The sequence below is a fragment of the Meriones unguiculatus genome, chromosome 6 (genome assembly GCF_030254825.1).
Source record: "Meriones unguiculatus strain TT.TT164.6M chromosome 6, Bangor_MerUng_6.1, whole genome shotgun sequence".
Lineage (NCBI taxonomy): Eukaryota > Metazoa > Chordata > Mammalia > Rodentia > Muridae > Meriones > Meriones unguiculatus.
In genome coordinates, this window is record NC_083354.1 from 64,994,573 (window position 1) to 65,016,845 (window position 22,273).

The 22,273-nt window shown below is 39.8% G+C and overlaps 1 protein-coding gene across 1 annotated transcript in view; it reads left to right on the forward strand.

Moving 5' to 3' along the window:
- The window catches only part of Bsph1 (binder of sperm protein homolog 1), a 39,902-nt gene extending 18,580 nt beyond the window's left edge, over positions 1 to 21,322 (forward strand). The window contains exons 2-4 of the mRNA XM_060386146.1: positions 17,926 to 17,955; positions 20,347 to 20,478; positions 21,180 to 21,322. Of these exons, the coding sequence (XP_060242129.1) occupies positions 17,926 to 17,955; positions 20,347 to 20,478; positions 21,180 to 21,322 (305 nt within the window). The remainder of the gene's footprint in view (positions 1 to 17,925; positions 17,956 to 20,346; positions 20,479 to 21,179) is intronic.
- The last annotated feature ends 951 nt before the right edge of the window (positions 21,323 to 22,273 follow it).

Consider the following 22,273-nt stretch of genomic DNA (forward strand, 5'->3'; position numbering starts at 1 on the left):
AAGGATTGGGTGATTTAGGTCAGTACAGTTTCCTTCCTTCCCTGTGGATTCTCTGGAGACACGGACTCCTAGTGTCTTTTTTTGCCCTGGTGCGCACTGCTCAGTGTCCGCCAGCTGGCTGGCCACAGAAACTGCCTGTGCCTGGAGCACAGCTGTGTGATGGCGGCTCAGTCTCTGCCAGCTGTCTGGTGCGCAGAAACTGCCTGTGTCTGCCTTTGCAGCCTTTGGGAACCTGGGTGCCTCCCTAAGCTGAGTAATTTTCTGGGGACCTTTTCAGGTTGGGGTTGGCGGGTGAGTGATCTGAGATCAGACCAGCCGTTTCCCTCCCTGTGTGTTTGCACCGGACAGTGAAACTCATTCGCTGGTGCCCTGGTGCCCACAGTTCTATCTCAGGCGGTGAGTCAAGTGCGCAGGCAGGCAGGGCTCAGTGCCGGAACCTGGGTTTCGGGCTCTGGCTCCGGGCTGGCTCCTGGGGTGCCCGTGGACCCGAGTCTTTTCCAGGGGATGTCTGGGTGACCTAAGGCCGGTCCCAGTCGTTTCCTGTACCCTGGGGTTATCTCTCGACTGAAAATTCCAGTCTCTGATAGTGTTTTGCGCATGGTTCAGTCTGGGACCATGACCAGAGACCCTGGCTTGTGGCTCTGGGCCGGGGCTGGGGCTGGCGGCTGGTAGCAGGCAGCCAAGCGTCTGGCGGAACCGGGATCTCTTCTGTGGTTTAGCCAGGTGAGTTAAAAGCTGATTGAATCCCCCACCGTGGGGTATCCTCTCACCTGGGAAACACAATGACTGTGTTTTATGGCCGCGAGTTCTGATTAGTGGTCACTGTGCTGATCCTGCTGCTGCTGCTCAGAATGAGAGTCCTCCCAGTGCCGCCATCTTGCCCCCCTCTCTCCAATACTTTAAACATGAATTGATGTTGAATTTTGTCAAATGCTTTTTTTGGCATCTAGGGAGATTATCATATGGTTTTTTTTTCTTTTAGTTTGTTAATATGGTGGATCACATTGATGGATTTCTGTATATTGAACCACCCCTGCATACCTGGGATGAAGCCTACTTGGTCATAGTGGATGATATCTTTGATGGGTTCTTGTATTCGGTTTGCAAGTATTTTGTTGAGTATTTTTGCATCAATGTTCATAAGGGAGATTGGCCTGAAATTCTCTTTCTTTGTTGGGTCTTTGTATGGTTTAGGTACCAAGGTGACTGTGGCTTCATAGAATGAGTTTGGTAATATTCCTTCTGTTTCTATTTTGTGGAATAGTTTGAAGAGAACTGGAGTTAGATGTTCTTTGAAGGTCTGGTAGAATTCTGCATTGAAATCATCTGGTCCTGAACTTTTTTTTGGGTGGGAGACTTTTGATGACTGCTTTTATTTCCTTGGGGGATATAGGACTATTTACTTAATTTACCCAGTCCTGATTCAGCTTTGGTAAGTTGAATTGATCAAGAAAATTGTTCATTTCATTTAGATTTTCAAATTTTGTGGCATATAGACTTTTGAAGTAAGTCCTAATGATTGTTTGGATTTCCTCAGTGTTTGTAGTTATGTCCCCCTTTTCATTTCTGATTTTGTTGATTTGGATGATGTCTCTCTGCCTTTTAGTTAGCTTGGCTAAGGGTTTGTCAATCTTGTTGATTTTCTCAAAGAACCAGGTTTTGGTTTCATTGATTCTTTGAATTGTTTTATTTGTTTCTAATTGATTGATTTCAGCCATGAGTTTAATTATTTCCAGCCATCTACTCCTCTTTCGTGTGTCTGCTTCTTCCTTTTGTAGGGTTTTTAAGTGAGCCATTAAGTTGCTTGAATGAGCTGTCTCAAATTTCTCATTGAAGGCACTTAGTACTATGAACTTTCCTCTTAGCACTGCTTTCATTGTGTCCCACAAGTTTGGGTATGTTGTGCCTTCATTTTCATTGAATTCTAGGAAGTCTTTAATTTCTTTCTTTACTTCTTCCCTGACCCAGCTGTCATTTAGTAGCAAGTTGTTCAATTTCCATGTGTGTGTAGGCTTTTTGCTATTTCTGTTGTTGTTGAGGTCCAGCTTTATTCCATGGTGATCAGATAGGATACAAGGGAACATCTCAATATTCTTGTATCTGTTGAGTCTTGCTTTGTGACCCACTATATTGTCTGTTTTGGAGAAAGTTCCATGAGGTGGTGAGAGGAAGGTAAATTCTTTTGTGTTTGGGTGTAAGGTCCTGTAAATGTGAGGTCCATTTGACACATGACCTCTGGTAGAGACATCGTTTCTTTGTTTAATTTCTGTTTTGTTGACCTGTCCTTTGTTGAGAGTGGGGTGTTGAAGTCTCCCACTGTTAATGTGTGGGAATGTATGTGTGGTTTAAGTTTTATCAATGTTTCTTTTACAAATGTGGGTGCCCTTGTATTTGGGGCATAGATGTTCAAGGTCTTGATGTCTTTTTGTTGGAATTTTCCCTTGATGAGTATGAAGTGTCCTTCCCCATCTCTTTTTATTAATTTTGGTTGAAAGTCTATTTTATCAGCTATTAGACTGGTTACTACTGCTTGCTCCTTGGGTCCATTTGTTTGGAATGCTGTCTTCCAATCCTTAACCCTTAGGTAATGTCTATCTTTGTAATTTAGGTGTGTTTCTTGTATGCAACAGATTGCTGGGTTTTGTTTATGCATTCATTCTGTTAATCTGTGTCTTTTTATTGGAGAATTGAGTCCATTGATGTTGAGAGAGATTAATGACCAGTGGCTATTATATCTCTTGATTTTGATGTTGGCTGTGATCATAAGGTTGTGTGCTTGGTTGCTTTTTGTTTTACTGTAGTGAGGTTAATTATTTCCTATGTTTTCTTGAAAGTAGCTAGTTTTCTTGGGTTGTATTTTTCCTTTTAGTGTCTTGTGTAATGCTGGATTTGTGTGTAGTTATTGTTGAAATTTGTTTTTGTCATTGAATATCTTGTTTTCTCTGTCTATGATGCCTGAGAGTTTTGCTGGGTATAGTGGCCTGGGCTGTCATCTGTGTTCTCTTAGGGTCTGCATGATATCTGTCCAGGCCCTCCTGGCTTTCATAGTCTCTGTTGAAAAGTCAGGTGCTATTCTAATGGGTTTGCCATTATATGTTACTTGGCCTTTTTCCCTTGCAACTTTTAGTAGTTTTTCTTTGTTCTGTATACTTACTGTTTTGATTATTATGTGGCGGGAGGATTTACTTTTCTGGTCTAATTTATTGTGTGTTCTGTAGGTCTCTTGTATTCTTATTGGCCTCTCCTTTAAGTTGTGGAAATTTTCTTCAATGATTTCGTTGAAAATATTTTCTGGTCCTTGGACCAGGGAATCTTTTTCCTCTACTCTTATTATTCTTAGGATTTGTCTTTTTATGTTGTGTTGGATTTCTTGGATGGTCTGTGTCAGGATTTATTTAGATTTAACATTTTCTTTGACATATACATCTATTCCTTCCATTGTATCTTCCACACCTGAGATTCTTTCTTCCGTCTCTTGTAGTCTATTGGTTATGCTTACCTCTTTAGTTCTTGTTTTCTTCCTTAAGTTCTTTCTCTCCACAATTTCCTCCTTTTGTGTTGTTTTTTTTTTTTTAATTTTTTCTAATTCTATCTTCAGGTCTTGAGCCAGTTTGTTGATTTCCTTCACCTGTCTGACTGTATTTTCCTGTTTTTCCATCAATTCCTCCAGCTGTTTGTTTGAACAATCTTCCGTTTCTTTTATTTCATTCAGTGATTTAAACATTTCCTTTCTATAGGCCACAAACTGTTTGGCTGAAACTTCCTCTGTTTCTTTACGGATGCCCATAATCTGTTTGTTTTTATCTTCTTTGCGCATTTTATTTGTTTCCTCCGTTATCTTCTTCATGATCATAGATGTTAGGTCATCTTCTTGAATTTCAATTATGCTGGGGTGTCTAGGGCTACTTGTCCTTGAATCACTGGGTTCTGGAGATGCCATATTGCTCTGGCTTTTATTGGTTTAACTTTTATGCTTGCCTCTACCCATTCTGTTATCTTAGGTGTTTGGAGTTGGTTTCTGGTAGTTCCTGGAATACTGTGGTGGAGAGAATCCCTTTGGCAGGAAGATGGTTTTTTTCTGAAGGAAGCCTTCTCAGCTTTTTGTGTATAGTCACTGGATGGCTGGTCTTTTTCAGGAGTTGCTGCTGCTCACCTCAGGCATAGAGACCTGAATGGTAATTGTGGTCCTTGTTAGTTGAGAGGGCTTTCCTCTCACCAGGAGAAGTCCTGAAGACAGCTGTGCTCTTTCTTGCTGTGAATTTAGTGAGCTGCTGCTGTAACCTGTGTGTCCTGTCAGTTTTGTTAGGGATAACTGGTTGCCCCTTGGAGCAGTATCTGGGGGTTGATCTCAGTGATCCCGGGTTTTTGTAAGTCTGAGGTTGGGGCTCTGTGCCCCAGTACCCAAGCAGTAATCTGTGGCGGGTGTGTACTGCTCTCCTGGTAATAGCAGGCTATCTGGTGCACAGCAGGTCCCTGGTTTGGGTCAGTCTTCGGGACCTTTTCTGGGGATATACTGGGTGGTCTAAGTCTGTCCCCTTTGCTTTGTTCCCTGTGAGGATTTCTCCAGACAGTGACTCCAAGTGTCTGGTGTCCTGGGGCTCACAGTTCTGTCTGTGAGGAATAGTTGGTGCAAAGCAGGTTTCTGGGCTGGCAGCATGACCGCTTGCCTGCTAGTCTGTGGGAGCTGGGTGCCCAACTACTCTCTGTGCTTCCAGCTTGGGGCCAGTTCAGTGATGGAGGCTTGTACCTGCAGGTCTGTGAGAGACTTTCCCCTGACAAAGCCTGGGTGGTCCAAGTCAGCACTGTTTCCTTCCTTCCCTGTGGGTCCCTCTTCCAACAGGGCCTCCCAGATTCTGTTGCACTGGGGCATGAAGTTCCATCTGTGTCAGAGAGCTGGTGCACAAACCTTCCTCATGCTGATGCCTGGAGCCCAGTTCAGTGATGGTGGCTTGTACCCACCGGTCTGAGAGACTTTTTCCAGGGAAAGACTGGGTGACCCGTGGCCAGTCCAGCTACTTTCCTTCCCCGTGGGTTTTTCTCGTGACTGGGGCTCCCAGTCTCTGGTGTTTTTGTGCCCACCAATCAGCCTGAGAAGGTGATCGGGATACGCAGGCTTGTGGCTCTGGTCTGGCGACCTAGTGCCTGGGCGACCCGGGATCTCTTCTGGGTTCTGGCTGGGGGACCTGAGAGTGGACCCGACTGATTCGCACACCATGGGGGTTTCCTCTCACCTGGGAAACATGATTGTTTTATGGCCCAGAGTTCAGTCTCTTGGTCGTTGTACGGAAAATGTTGTCCTGCTCCTCAGATGCAGTGTTCTTCTGGTGCCGCCATCTTGGCCGACAATTTTCTTGATTGATTCTACTTACCAAAGCTGAATCAAGACCAGGTAAATCAATTAAATAGTCTTATATCCCCTAAGGAAATAGAAGCAGTCATCAAAAGTCTCCCTTCCAAAAATAAGCCCAGGGCCAGATGGTTTCAGTGCAGAATTCTACCAGACCTTCAAAGAAGAGCTAACTCCAATTCTCTTCAAACTATTCCACAAAATAGAAACAAAAGGAACATTACCAAACTCATTCTGTGATGCCACAGTAACCGTGATACCTAAACCACACAAAGACCCAACAAATTAAGAGAATTTCAGGCCAATCTCCCTTATGAACATTGATGAAAAAATACTCAGAAAAATACTTGCAAACAGAATCCAAGAATACATCAAAGATATCATCTACCACGAACAAGTAGGCTTCATCCCAGCTATGCAAGGGTGCTTTAATATATGGAAATCCATCAATGTAATCCACCATATAAACTAACTAGAGGAGAAAAACCACATGATCATCTTTTTAGATGCCAAAAAAGCATTTGACAGAATCCAACATCAATTCATGTTTAAAGTATTGGAGAGATCAGGGATACAAGACACATACCTAAACATAATAAAGACAATATACAGCAAGCATATAGCCAACATCAAACTCAATGGAAAAAAACTTATGTCAATCCCACTGAAAGCAGGGACAAGGCAAGGCTCCCCATTCTCCATATCTCTTCAACATAGTACTTGAAGTCCTAGCTAGAGCAATAAGACAACTAAAAGAGATCAAGGGGGTACAAATTGGAAAGGAAGAAATCAAAGTATCACTATTTGCAGATGATATGATAGTATACATGAGTGACCCCAAAAATTCAACCAGAGAACTCCTTCAGATGACAAACCCTCTCAGCAGAGTGGCTGGATACAGAATTAACTAAAAAAAAAAAAAAAATCAGAAGTCCTCATGCATATCAAAGACAAAAGGTCAGAGAAAGAAATTAGGGAAACAACACCCTTCATAGGTGTTATTAGCCACTAATAACATGAAGTACCTTGGTGTGAAAGTACCAAGCAAGTGAAAGCCCTGTTTGAAAAAATCTTCAATTCTCTGAAGAAAGAAATTGAAGAAGATCTCAGAAGATGGAAAGATCTCCAGTGCTTATGGATCAATCTACAGATTCAATGCAATTTCCACCAAAATATCAACACAATTTTTTACACATCTTGAAATAAAAATTCTCAACTTCATATGGACAAATGAAAAAACAAAAACAATAAGAACCCCCCCCCCCCGAATTGCCAAAATGATCCTGTACAATGAAAGATCATCTGGAGGTATCTCCATCCCAGATCTCAAGCTACACTATAGAGCAATAGTAATAAAAACTTTATGGTACTGGCACAGAAACAGAATGGTAGATCAATGGAATCAACTAGAAGATCCAGAAATAAATCCACACAGCTACAGAGAGTTGATTTTTGACAAAGATCCCAAAACCATACAATGGAAAAAAGATAGCATCTTCAACAAATAGTGCTGGTCTAACTGGATGTCTATATGCAGAAAAATGAAAATATTTATCACCCTGCACAAAAGTAAAGTCCAAGTGGATCAAAGACCTCAACATAAAACCAGACACACTAAATCGGTTAGAAGAAAAAGTGGGGAAGATCCTAGAACTCATTGGCACAGGAGACAACTTCCTGAACAGAACATCAAAAGCAGAGGCTCTAAGATCAACAATCGATAAATGGGACCTCATGAATCCGAAAAACTTTTGTAAAACAAAGGACACTGTCATCAGAACAAAACAACAGCGTACAGATTGAGAAAGGATCTTCACCAACGCTATATCTAACAGAGGGCTAATATCCAGAATATATAAAGAACTAAAGTACTAAACAGCAACAAATCAAGTAATCCAATTAAAAAATGGGCTACAGATCTAAACAGAGAATTCTCAATAGAGGAATTTAGAATGACAGAAAAACACTTAAAGAAATGTTCAACATCCTTAGCCATCAAGGAAATGCAAACGACCCTGAGATTTCACCTTACACCCATCAGAATGGCTAAGATCAAAAGCTCAAGTGGCAACACATGCTGGAGAGGATGTGGAGAAAGGGGAATCTTCCTCCATTACTGGTGGGAATACAAACTTGTACAACTACTTTAGAAATCAATCTGGTGCTTTCTCAGACATTCAGGCATAACACTTCCTCAAGGTCCAGCTATATCATTCCTAGGCAGATATCCTAAATATGCTCAAGTACACAACAAGGACATTTGTTCAACTATGCTCATAGCAGCTTTATTCGTAATAACCAGAACCTGGAAACAACCCAGATGCCCCTCAATGGAGGAATGGATACAGAAATTGTGGTACCTTTATACAGTGGAATACTACTCAGCCATTAAAAACAAGGAAATCATAAAATTTGCAGGCAAATGGTGGGATCTAGGAAAGATCATCTTGAATCAGGTGACCCAGAAGCAGAAAGACACACATGGTATATACTCACTTATACGTTGATATTAAACGTATAATATAGGATAAACATACTAAAATCTGTACACCTAAAGAAACTAAGCAAGATCCAGAAAGGCAAAGAGGATGGACATCAGAAGAAGGAGAAAAGAAGGAACAAGTCAGGAGCCTGACAGAGAGGACCTCTGAAAGGCTCTGCCCTGCAGACTATCAATGCAGATGCTGAGACTTATGGGCAACCTTTGGGCAGAGTGCAGGGAATCTTAGGAAAGAAGTGGGAAACAGTAAGATCTGGAGAGGACAGGAACTCCACAAGGAGAGCAACAGAACCAAGAATTCTGAGCGCAGGGGTCTTTCCTGAGACTGCTATTCCAACCAAGGACTATGCATGGAGATAACCTAAGACCCCTGCACAGATGTAGCCCATGGCAGTTCAGTATCCAAGTGGGTTCCATTGTAATAGGAACAGAGACTGTCTCTGACATGAACTGATTGGCCTGCTCTTTAATTACCTCCCCCTGAGGGGGAAGTAGCATTACCAGGAGATGGAAGAAGACAATGCAGCCACTCCTGATGAGATCTAATTGACTAGGATCAGAAGGAAGGAAAAGAAGACCTCCCCTATCAGTGGACTTGGGGAGAGGCATGCATGCAGAGGGTGGAGGAAGGAAGTGATTGGGACTGGAGAAGGGAGGAAGCCACAGGGGGGATACAAAGTGAATAAAGTGTAATTAATAAAGAAAAATAAAAAAGAAACTAAGCAAGAAAGAGGACCCTGGGGAAGATGATCAATCCTCACTCAGAAAGACAAATGGGATGCACATTGGAAGAGGCAGAAAGCAGGAAACATGACAGGAGCCTACCACAGAGTGTCTCTGAAACACTCCACACAGCAATGTATCAAAACATGCTGAGACTCATAGCCAAACTCTGGGCAGAGTATAGGGAATCTTATGAAAGAAGGGGGAGAGAGTAAGACCTGGAGAGGACTGGAGCTTCACAGGGAGAGCAACAGAACCAAAAAATCTGGGCCTAGAGGTCTTTTTTGAAAGTGATATTTCAACCAAGGACCATTTATGGATATAACCTAGAACCCCTACTCAGATGTAGCTCATGGCAGCTGAGTACCCAAGTAGGCATCCTAGTAAGGGGAACAGGGTCTGTCTTTGACATGAATTCATTGGCTGGCTCTTTGATCACTTCCACCTGACTTGGGGTGCAGCCTAGTCAGGCCACAGAGGAGGACAGTGCAGCCAGTCTTCATGAGACCTTCTTGTAAGTGCCGATTAATATTTACTATTGATTTATTTTCTGGTAATGCTTGCTGTTAATCCTCAGCAGCTGTATAACCAAATCACCACACAGAGACTGGGCTTATTTAGTTAACCTAGAACACAATGCTGGGCAATAGTTACTCCATCCTAAACCTCCAAGCCCTCATAGTTTCCTAACATTTAGATTTCCAACATTTTACTTGCTTTTGTGAAATTTTAGGTCCAGTCCATCTTTCCATATAGTTTCAAGATCTCTCTTCCAGCTCTCCTCTTCAAGCTCTCCCTAAGCTCTCCTCTCACCCTTTCTTCTCCCACTCCTTTCCTGTCCTCTGGCTGATCCCAGCTCAACATTGTGTCTAGTTGCTTTATTTTGGCCAGTTTACACAAGAGTTGAGAAAGGGTGGTTAGAATGAGTATCACAATGCAATATCCAGATTGAAACGGGGGGGTGTAGAAATCAGCATTTGAATGAAGAAGGGTAAGGTGTATACATTTTAAAAGAACATTATACCAACATTTCCCCCTTTAAGTCCAATAAAAGGCCCCTTTTCTTTCAATACAATAATTATGAAATTATGAGAACTGTTAGGTAAAATCTACACGTGCAATGTCTAGTCTATGTGTATTTAGCAACTCAGGAGAAAGTATCTGATTATCCTGGCTATGTTGACAAATTAAAAGTTCTATACCTAAATTAACTTTTATCTTTATTGGTAGTACCTATATGAAAGGATTTCTTAACTTCTAAACAATTTAGGCTTAATTGTGGCACTATAAGTATTTGGTCTTCAACCTTATTAGAGACTTGAGAAGGAATGAAATTAGTTATTAGAGTAAATAGGAAGTGCATGTTAGCAGCTTTCAAAAAATAAAAATTGACAGAAACAGTTTGCAGCCTGAACAATCACCCATAACTCTTTATAATGTTGGAGCATCATCTTCAGCCTTCTGGCTCAGAATATTTGACAGACATAAGTGCAACAGGAACTATTTAGGACTTGCTTACCCTGTCTTGGCAGAGTTTGGCAGTCGACTTGTCCTGCATTTAAGCTTGCCCATTTTTGGCAAAAGTTGTCTGTCATGAAGCGAGGGTATTTTCTTTACCTGAGTGTCTTTGCCACATTTGAAGCCATCTCCATATGGAGTTTCTTCGAGTCTCATTATCTTCCTTCAGGTAGGTGGGGTGCTGCCAGGAAATGACTTGTCTCATTGTCAAAGAATCTTTAAAACAATAAATACATTTTTAAATGACATATTCTGTAGGTCTCTGAAATTTTTTAAGACTACCTATCTTTATATAATCGATCTGTCTATAAAATCATATGTATCTGTTAAACCTAGGATGTATACTCCTGTGATAAATTAGACTAGTGTCTGACATGACTATGAGTTCAATAACTAGCAAATAAATTGCATTACCTAATACCTTAACCCATTTTTAATAACTGTTTAAAAGTATTGGAAGTAACCTTGACTTTCTATCAATATACTAAAGCTTATACAAATGTATCAAAAATAGACTTATTTTTGCATCAATATGCAAAATCCTATACCAGAGTTAAAATTAACCTCATTTGGGAATAACAAATAAAACCCTAATTTGAGTAGATTCAATAATCTACCTTTTTTCTATTCCTATAAGATATCCCTGTATATTTCTTGTTTCACTTTGATTAAGACCATTAATAATAAACATCTCCCAATGACAGTAAAATTTCGTAGCCATAGCAAACAACCAAAAACATACCCAACCCCCTTTAAGGAAAATTGGATGTTGTTCTCTTGGATTTCTTCTAGCTGACATTTTGGACATGTAGAAATCCTGTAGGGGGCCCAAATAAAAATGGTTAATTTTTATGTTATGGCAATAACATTTGTGGTTCAGTCTTTGAGTATTGAGAAATTTCAGGCTTAATAAAAGTTCCCTTTGGAACAGTCTGAAATGCTGTACCAGTAAAATTAGTAGCTTTTTTTCAAAGTTCTTTTGGGAGCAGGCTTTGATGAGAAATGGCAATTGAAGCAGTTGAGGCAGGAACAAGCAGAATGCTAGAACATGCAAGATGTTGGAACAGATGTGTCAATGTCTCAGCATGCTGAAGAATGATTCTGTTAGGTTTGATCCAGCATCTTTGGTGTCCAGTTCTTTTGTTCTGCAAACATATAATTTCTCACAGACATTACAGAGTTCTAAAATTATAAGTGTATGAGATGTGCAGGATGAAGCTAAGCTGTAAGCCAATTTTATCTATGCAAATTAAAAGGTTAGCATAATACATTTTGAACATATTACAGCCAAGGATTTCTTGGTCATGTAATATTGAAACTTTGGCTAGAGACATATTTTTTTTTTAGCTTTATCTTCACTTAGTTTTATTGCCTGAAAATAATTTTTTACATTTGTTCATTTGTTGTGTGTGTGTGCACCCAAGTTTAGTATGCCACAATCTGTAGACATCTGAGTACAGCTATCTAAATAATTTCCTTCCATCTATGGCACCCATTACCAAACTCAGATTTCCATGCTTAGTGACAAGATTTTTTTTTTTTACCTACTCAGCCATCTTGATTGAATTAAATTTTAATAAGGCACAAAGATTTGCATTATTGTTCAAAGATTAAGATTTTAAAAATAAGTACTTAGCAGCTTGTACTTTCGCTGACTCTTCTTTTTTTTTTTTTTTTTTTCAATGCAGTTTATTCAGGAACATTGAACAATCCTCGGACCCCGGGGAAAGCCAGCCCACAGCTTAAATAGCCTCTGGGTAGCCAACCCAGGCGTGCCACGGGGGCAATGCAGATAGGTCCACATACATGGAAGCAAGCCAGATCCTCGGCCTTAGCCAAATGTGGAGTTGTTTGTGACAGAGAGCACTCACCATCGGGAAGGTGGAAGGCGGAAACCAGCTCCATCTTTAAGGCATAGCATTCCGCAGCTCTCTACAGTTCCCCCTTTTTGTTTTAGATGCATCAGGCAAGAGTAGAGGTCTGATCTCTGATATTAGAAATAAATTGGGACTTTGTACAGATGTTCATTTAGGTGTCATCCACCCAAAGAGCATCAGACCCGTCTGATACCTTTTTCTCAGAGGCGGGACCTGGGGCATCAACCCGCATGCAATCAGACATGCTCTTCTCTGGGTCCAAAGCGGCTGACCCTGAGTGCAGTGCTTAGCCTCGCATCCTGAGCTTATCATTTTAGCTTTTTATGGTATCCAACCATGCTTGGGGAGAATGTCCTGCTTCAATGGCTGTAAAGGCCTGAATGATCATGGCTGCATCACACTGTTGTGAGACTCTAATCTTGCATATATACCACAGGCAAACCAAGGAGACCAACACCAGAAGGCCTGCTAATACTCCCATGCCCGCCCATTCCTTCAGATGATTCATGGCTGCAGCAATCCATGTTGATAATCCTGTGGCTAGTCCTGCGTCCACTCTGGTAGAATTTACTGTGACAATGGCCACTCTCAGCTGCTCCATCGTAATATCAAATTCTCCAGTCCAATTACCTAAAATATAGCTCGACAATTGTTTAGACAGATTTGCAGCACAGGAAAAATTCTCATGTTGTATGGTAGTGACACAAAGTCCAGCATACTTTCATTGACAGCCAGGTTGAGCGATTTGCCATAGGGTATCAATTTGCTCCTGCAAGAGGTCAATCCTCTGATTGAACACCATCAAGCTTCCTTTTAGTTGAGCATTAATTCCTTTATGTACAACTAAGGCATGAGCTACATTGGCTAAATGATTATTCAGGGTCTGAGCAGTCTGCTCAGTATGACTCATGGCTAATGCCCTGGTGGTAGCTCCAACAGCCGTCAATGAGATGGTAGTAACAATGGTGGCTGTAGTTCCAAGATCCCTTTTCTGTCTGAAGAGAGTCATAGCGTGAGGGGCATCAATGGGCACAGGCACCCAGTGAGGCATGCGAGTAACCAGGGCATACCTAAATTTACTAGCATTCCAGCATTGGGCAAAAAAGCAAGTATCATTACCACAATTACTTGGCTCTATCTGGCTAATAATGAATAAAAATGGGGGATATAGACAAACAGGTGTGGGCTTATAGGAAATATTATGAGAAGCCTTAACCCCTCGTTGGAACATCCTGTGTCAGTTCTAGAACTAGCAGTGGTAGTGTCCGAGGTCTGAGTAGGTTCAGGAGACCATTGCCCCCAGGGGCGAGACGTGCTCCATGCCAATTGACTAACTCCATGGAAAACACATGTTTTAAGTAAACTTTATATAAACTCCTTTTTAATTTAGAATATAAGCATACTGTTGGTATCTTGTACCTGTTTTGAGGTTTAGCCCTACATTTTTATATATGTTGTAGCTACTTGTCCTATCCCCTTGTTTATATGGAATGGGTAGTTATGCCTTTATAGACAAATTTTATTTAAACTCCCTCTTACCTTTAGCATTTAAGCATACCCTAGGCATCTTGTACTTGGGTTTTACATTGTTTGTGGCTATTTTTTTTGGCTTGCCCCTTATTATACACGATGGGCAGTTGTGCCTTTATCGCCAAACTTTATTTAAACTCCCTCTTACTTTTAGCATTTATATAAACTATCTTAGCATTAGCATATAAATTCTCTTACCCTTAGTATTTAAGCATACCCTAGTACATATCTTGTACTTGGGTTTTACATTGTTTGTGGCTATTTTTTGGCAGTTCTTTTTTTATACAGAGTGGACAGTTATGCCTTTTTAGTGGAACTTTATTTAATCTCTCTTAGCATTAGCATATAAACTCTCTTACCCTTTGCATTTAAATATATCCTAGGCATCTTGTACCTGTATTTTTACATTTGCTTTGGCTATTCTTTGACTTACCCCTTTTTGATATGGGAAGGACAGTTTTGTTTTTTAAACATATGAACATAATTTTTGAGTTTTTGGGACTAAACTAGGTTGGCATGTACTTTGACATCTTTAAGCCTCTTGAATCTTTTTTACATCAGGCATGACCAACATTTTTCCCCAGTGAAAAGATCTCACATTTAAAAGGATAAGACAGTTTTCAGAGCAGTGTGACATTATCTCTCTTTACATAAACCTAAAATTGTTGTGAATCCAACTTTTAGATCAGTAAGGATATAACATCTATTATTAAGAAAAAAGAATTTACATGGTAAACTTAAGGAAAATTTTGTCATTTTGAATCTTAGACTATCTCTGTAAATGGCTAAACAGCAGGAGTTAACATCCTGGCTTTCATTATGTAAATAAGCTTGATCCAGAACTCAGAGACTTGCCTGTTTCTTTTTACTTTGTATTGGAAAGAAAGGCATGTGACTTCACATACTTGTTTAAATGCATATGTATATATCAAATCAGTATCATTGTAAATCAAAGCCTTTAAATGAAAATCAAACAGACAGACAAGAAAATTTTAAGTTTGGGGTCAGTTGTGCCAATTTACGCTTTTTAACAAACAAAGCCCAGTTGGTTATTTTTTGTTGATGTTTCAGTGAATTGGGGGATCCTTACCAGAAAGAGCTGCCAAGTATCTTGTAGCCAGTGAGCTTTGGATTTTAGCCATTATTAATCTAATTATTAGGAAGAGTGCCCTTTTTCTTATCAGTAACTTAGTATCCCAATCCTTGGCTTTTCCCCCATTTTCTCCTTGATCTATCTTGGAAAAGGCATGGAGAAGAACCAACACCATTAAACATACTGCAACCAGATCCATGAATATGACAGCCAAAATGAAGACAAAGGGATTAAAATATCCTCTTCCATAGCAATTTTTTTTATTTTTTATTTTAGATGCAGTTTAGACCAAACTCTGTCTAGAGGTTTGTTTGCCTCCAGTTCCTTTCTTTCCTGCCATGGCTGTATAGCTGAGCCAGTTGAGCCAGCCACAGTATAAAAGAGCCATGCTTGTGTACCGCTCAGTTAAACTGCAGCAGCAGCAGCCAGTTTTGTTAGGGAAGTCTCAGGTCTACCCACAGGAGGCTGTCTTTTGCTCCTGGGCAGGTTTAAGAGTCTCTCTTATAGAGACAGTAATTGACTTGGGCTTTTTTTTTTGTTTTGTTTTAAGTTTGGGTTTTATCACTGGGAGCTTATTCTCCCCACCAAATTATGATAAAATATGATTTAAAGGGTATGGATACTTAGATTAGTTGGGTGCCATTTGTTGTAAGTGACGATTAATATTTACTATTGATTTATTTTCTGGTAATGCTTGCTGTTAATCCTCAGCAGCTGTATAACCAAATCACCACACAGAGACTGGGCTTATTTAGTTAACCTAGAACACAATGCTGGGCAATAGTTACTCCATCCTAAACCTCCAAGCCCTCATAGTTTCCTAACATTTAGATTTCCCACATTATACTTGCTTTTAGTGATATCTTAGGTCCAGTCCATCTTTCCATGTAGTTTCAAGATCTCTCTTCCAGCTCTCCTCTTCAAGCTCTCCCTAAGCTCTCCTCTCACCCTTTCTTCTCCCACTCCTTTCCTGTCCTCTGGCTCATCCCCGCTCAACATTGTGTCTAGTTGCTTCATTTTGGCCAGTTTACACAAGAGTTGAGACAGGATGGTTAGAATGAGTATCACAATGCAACATCCAGATTGAAACGGGGGGGTGGTGGTGGTGTAGATATCAGCATTTGAATGAAGAAGGGTAAGGTGTATACATTTTAAAAGAACATTATACCAATAGACCTGATAAAACAGGGTCAGATTGAAGGGGAGGAGGACCTCCCCTATCAGTAGACTTGGAGAGAGGCGTGGGAAGAGATGAGGGAGGGAGAGTTGGATTGGGAGGGAATGAGGGAGGGAAATACAGCTGGGATACAAAATGAATAAATGGTAATAAATACAAAAACAAAAAATTAATTAAAAAAGAAGCTTTTCTGATGAGTGTTGAGTGCTGCAATAATCTGTGGGTATAATGATAAGTTATTAGGAATGGTGAAATAGGCAATAAGCTCCACCCCTAGCTGAGGAGCTACTGTGAGTTGATAGCTGCTGAGAGAGGAAGAGTTACATCTCTTCAAGAGTGTGGATTCTAGTATGGCTACATACTCTGTAATATATAGGGACAAATTTGGGTGAGTGTGGAATCTGGTGTGGATCTGGAAAAATTTACTGGAGTGAATGAGTATAATTAAAATATGCATGAGATTCTTAAAGAAGTAACAAAAATATTAATAATAATTTTCTATCAGTACTTTCATGTGATTAACTGTGCTGTTATGCACATATCAAACTATTATTTTCTTTTCTCAAAGACTGAATACTTCAAAAATTATGAAGCAGAACTTTTCTGTGTCTGTTTGTATGGTCATTTTTGGTTACAGCTTACTACACTATAAAGCATGTTTTTCTTTACACTTAGTATACTATAAAGCATGTATTCTCTTACTGACTAACATTTTAATTTTAATTCACTATTTTTAAAAAGAGGGGTTTTGTTTGCTTTTGTTTTTTGAGACAGGGTGTCTTTTTGTAGCCTTGGCTTTCCTGAACTCTCTCTATAGACCATGCTGACCTCAAATTCACAAATTATTATCTCCTGCTGAGTGCTGGGATTACAGTTGTGCACCACCACACCTGGCTGAATTATTTTACTCTTAATTTTTCATATGTAAGTGTATGTCTCTGTGGGGGTATGTGTGTATTAGTGCTGGTACTCATAGCAGCCAGGAGGGGGCATTACATTCCCTCATCTGGCTTTACCTAGTCTTTGGCTATTGCAATCTCTACCCTTCATCCATGTTATTCCTTAAGCCTCAGAGGTAGGGTTTATTATACAGATGTTTCATCTGTAGCAATACTCCATAGACACTTATCCTCTGCACTTGGACCAGTTGTGATTTTCTGAGCGAACTGCTGTGAATTGGAATGTCATTTTAACTAAACCCAGAAACACACGTTATCTATTGTCAACAATCCTAGTTAACTTGACTGGAAAGATGACTTCTAATATATGGGATATTATGAGAAAGAAATAACTATAAGCCTATTTAAAATAATACTAGTAAATCTAATAAAAATATTAGATTCTGGCTTTGTAGCTACTATAAGATAAATGTATTATAAATACATTTTCTGGATAATTAATGTTAAGAGCCAATCAAACTTTGATAAGAGATAAAGTTCTTACACTGATGATGAAGTACTTTGGAATTAAGTCATCAAGACAGGTACAGGATTACTAGAGAGCCTGCAAGAGTTTTTCCGGTAAGGGATTAGAAACATGGCTAAGTGCTTTCTCAGAATGCACAAGGCCCTGAGTTCAATCCCAGCAATGAACAAATATGTAGGATTTTTGTAAAATAAATTATTTCAGGAGCATAAAACTGGATCTGAAAACAGAACATGTGTGATATCTGTGGTGGTTTGAATAGGTATGGTTCCCATTTGTGTGACCTATAGGTGGCAGCACTATTAGGAGGTGTGGTTTTGTTGGATTAGGTGTGGCAACAATGTGTCACTATAGGGGTGGGCTTTGAGGTCTCCTATGCTCAAGCTCTGCCCAGTGTGGTACAGTCTCCTTCTGCCTCCTATGGATCAAGATGTAGAAAGCTCGATTCCCCCAGCATCATGTCTACCTGCACATTACCATGTTTCCTACCATGATGGTAATGGACTAGATCTCTGAAACTGTAACCCAGCCCCAATTAAATGTTTTTCTTTGTAAGAGCTGCTGTGGTCATGGTGTCTTTTCACAGCAATGAAACAGTAAGACAATATCCTTGACATAATTTCATGCCAGTGTTGTTTTTCCTCAGACTAACATATCTATTAATGTTATTTGTTAGAAGAATCTGTTTTAAAGTCTAAGATTAAAATAAACTTTACCAAAATTTTTATTTTTCAGATTCTATAATTAAAAATCCAGAGGTAGAAGGTAAGTTGATCAGAAATTTTTTATTATTAATACATGCTGTTTATTTTTAATTTCAATTTTATGCATATGGGTGTTTTGCCTGTCTGTATGTCTGTTTGCAACATCTATGCCTACTGCCAGAGGAGGCCAGAAAAAGGCATCAGATCCCCTGGATCTGAAGTTACAAATGGCTGTGAGCAGCCATGTGGGTTTTGGCAACTGAACCCAGGTACTTTGGAAGATCATCCAGTCTCTTAACCACTGAGCTATCTTTTCAGTCCCCATGAGTTCTCTACTGATGCCATAAAATGGAAACATTAGCGATTTTGCTTCTAATAAAAGTTTTCTTTTTCTCTTTTTTCATTAAACATTCCATATGTTCCTTGTAAGCAGATACAACAGTGGATTATGCTACAGTGAATTTTTTATTATATTTTATTTTTATTAATTACAGTTTATTCCCTTTGTATCCCATCTGTAGATCCCTCCCTCTTCCCCTCCCAATCCCACCATCCCTCCCTCTTCTCCACCCATGCCCCTCCCCCAGTCCACTGATAAGGGAGGTCCTCCTCTCCTTCCATCTGATCCTAGTCTGTCAGGTCTCACCAGGACTGGCTGCATTGTCTTCCTCTGTGTCCTGCCACCATGAATTTTTACCAGCACTAAAAATTTATACTTTTAAACTTCTGCCTTTCTTTTTTTATTTTTATATTACAATTTATTCACTTTGTATCCCAGCTGTAGCCCCCTACCTCTTCCCCTCCCAATCCCATCCTTCTTTCCTCATTTTCTCCTATGCCCCTCTCCAAGTCCATGGAAAGCGGAGGTCCTCCTCCCTTTTCATCTGAACTTCTGCCATTCTAATAGGAAATTACAGATTTTAAATTTTATATAGAAAATCAACCAATAATAATTTCAGATATTGTGAATAAAACAACACTGAAGTAGAAGACCACTTAGTTTTATAATCATTGTCTAACCATAGTATAGATATTTCAATATAAAAACATGACATCTAAAATGTAATTAATAAAGAATTAAAAAAGTAGTTATAAACTAGTAATATTGACATGAGTAATCATAACACAGAACATGAGGGCATAAACAAACAAACAAACAAAAACATGGCACCAACCTAGGCAGAGTCAAATAAGCAATATTTTTTGATGCTTGTTTGGTGCAGGTTATGATGGTTTGAATAAAAATGGCTCCCATAGACTCATAAAGAGTTACACTATTAGGAGGTATAGCCTTGTTGGAGAAGGTATGTCACTAGAGGCTGGGGTTTGAAGTCTCAGAAACTCAAGCCAGTTCATTTTCTGCTGCCTGCCAATTCCAATGTACATTTCTCAGCTCCTTCTCCAGCACCCTGACTGCCTGAATGCTGTCATGTTTCCTGCCATGACAATAACGAACTAAACCTCTGAAATTGTAAACCAAACCCAATTAAATGTTTTCCTTTATAAGAGATGGTCATAGTGTCTCTTCACAGTAATAGAAACCCTAACTAAGACACAGGTCTTGTGCATTTTTTGTCATAATGGCATTCACAGTTCTAATAGTGGCTTTGATTTCTGAGGTCAGGGATTCTGAGGAAGAACTCACCTTTTTGTTTTAAGAGTTATTTTTAGGTTTTAGTTATGTATGTGCCTAAAACTGTATTTGGGTGAGCTCATGTGAGTGCAGTTGCCTGTAGAGGCCATATATATAGTATCCCCTTTCCCTTGGAGCCTGAATTATAGGTGGTTATGAGTTACCATGCTGGAATTCTGGGAACTGAACAAGGGTCCTCTGTAATAGCAGTATATGCTCTTAACCACTGAGCCCTGAAAAAACTCAGTTAAGACTTTTGAAATTGAACAATTAAAAAAATATAAATTTAACACATTTAAAGGAGAGGGAGGTGTAATAATTCTATATTAACAGAAACTCTGTCACATTAGAATGGTTTGTATTTATTCTTCAATAATTTCACACATGTAAATAATGTATTTTGATCCTATCCATCTCTAACAACCAGGCCCACTCCTCACATTTCTAACATCCCCTTTCTCCTTTCATGTCCCCTTTTTGGTAACTCACTGGGTTTAATAGTGATGGCTGATCTTGTTGGCTTGATCTTAGGCAGGTCACCACAGCTGCAGTGAATTCATGAGAGCAGTGACCATGGCATGTCTAGAAGACAGCATGTCATAGCTCTTCATCCCCCTGGCATTATATTCTTTCCACCCCCTTTGTGAGATGTTCCCTGAGCTGTGTGTGTGTTTGTCTGTCTCTGCCTCTCCATCTCTCTGTCTCTGTCTCTGTCTCTCTCTCTCTGTGTTGATGTAGATGTCTTAGGGCAGAAATTCAGTTTTAAAAAACACTAATAACACACTCAGGAATGGATAAAGGATTTTTGTTTTCCTTTAGATGGTGAATGTGCCTTTCCATTCTGGTATAGAAATGAAATATTCTATGACTGTGTCAATTTCAATGCAAAACACAAGTGGTGTTCTTTGAACAAGACTTTTCAAGGTTACTGGAAGTACTGTTCTCTGTCAGGTAAGTGTCTTGACTCTAAATTTCACAGATGCAAGTGTCATCCCTTGTCTTAGAAACCATTTTGTGTGATAGACAAGAACTCAGAATCCAGAGTATTTTTTTTGTGAGGATTAGAGTCACACAACCTCTTTGTTGTTAGGTGTGAGTGCATAATGTTTTATGTATGGGTGTGTACCTTTGAGCACGTAGAAGCCAAAGATCAATGTCATGTATCTCTTTCTAGTATTCTCTACCTTTTTATTATTATTTATTTTTTGAGACAGGGTCTCTCATTAAATTTGGAGCTTGCTAATTTGGTGAGACTACCCAGTCAGTAAGCCCAGGGACCCACCTGCCCTTACCTTCCCAGTGTTTAAATTAAAGGCATGTAATATGATGCCTGGCTTTTTATTTGGGTCATCCACGAACACAGGAATTTAGATACTGAGTTGTCTTCCAAGTCCATGAGATACATAATTTCTGACAGCATCAAAATCACATAGAGTCTAATACATCTGTATTAATGGTGTTTTGACTTCAACATATTGACAAGAAAACTCCTTGTAGAACATCAAAGGAGAAATAGAGTGCAAGTGGTACCAATCTTATTTTTTAAGCTATTGGTGGACTAGGGAAGAGCATATTGTACAGAAGTGTGTGTGTGTGTGTATGTGTGTGTTGCAAAGAAGAAAATGTTCCTCTTTTTACTGACTCTCTTACAGACTATGCTCCATGTGCCTTTCCCTTCTGGTACAGACACCTGATCTACTGGGATTGTACGGAGGATGGGGAGGTGTTTGGAAAAAAGTGGTGTTCACTCACCCCAAATTACAACAAAGACCAGATTTGGAAATATTGTACATAATGGTGAGATTTGCTGAATGATGTTGATGATGATGAGCATGATAAGGATGAGAAGAACTGGGACAAGGGGACAAGAAAGGAGTATACTGATTCTTCTTGGAAAGGGATTCTTCCCCTTTCTTTTGGTCATGAGAGGAAGAACTTGAATCTTCATTACAAGTTTTTGTTTAAATTTAAAGTTTCTTTTTCTGGGATGCAAGTTGAAGATGCTCTGACTGTGTATGACTTAGGGTTTAGATGATGGATTATAAGATTTTTGTTTTAATGAGATAGGTTTCTTTGTGTAGTCCTGGCTGTCCTGGAACTCTGTAGACCACGCTGGCCTTGAAATCACAGAGATCCACTTGCTTCTGCTCCCCTTACTGCTATGATTAAAGATGGAATGTTATTGTTCATCCTCCACTTTCTATTTGCTATGGGTATAAAATGAAGCCCTTGAACAAAACCAAGGTTCCCTACACATATATAGCTGATGGGCAGGTTGATATTTATGAGGGTCCCCTAGCAATTAGAATGTGGGTTGTCTCTGACAGGGACTCTGTTGCCTACTTTTGGATCACTTTCTACCAGCTGGGTTGTTGGGCCTCAGTTGAAGAGGATGAGCTTAGTCCTGATTTGATGTGCTGGGCAGGGGTGGGGGTTGGTGGGAGGGTTCACCTTTTCTGAGGAGAAGGGGAGGGATAGAGGAGGAAATTGGTGTGAGGGTGGAAACAGGAGGAGAGGAGGGAGGGAGCCGTGATAGAGATGTAAAGTAAATAAATTAAAAATAAAATCACATCAGGTGAGAGCAGTAAGTTAATGTAGTTTCTTTAGTTGTCATAGTCACACTACTTAGATGGGGGCATTGATAACAGGGGAGATGAAGCATGTGAAGAAACAAAGGAAATATGGGAAATCTTTATAATTTCTACTTGATTTTGCTTTGAAGATGAAAGCAGTCCAATTAAGTCAA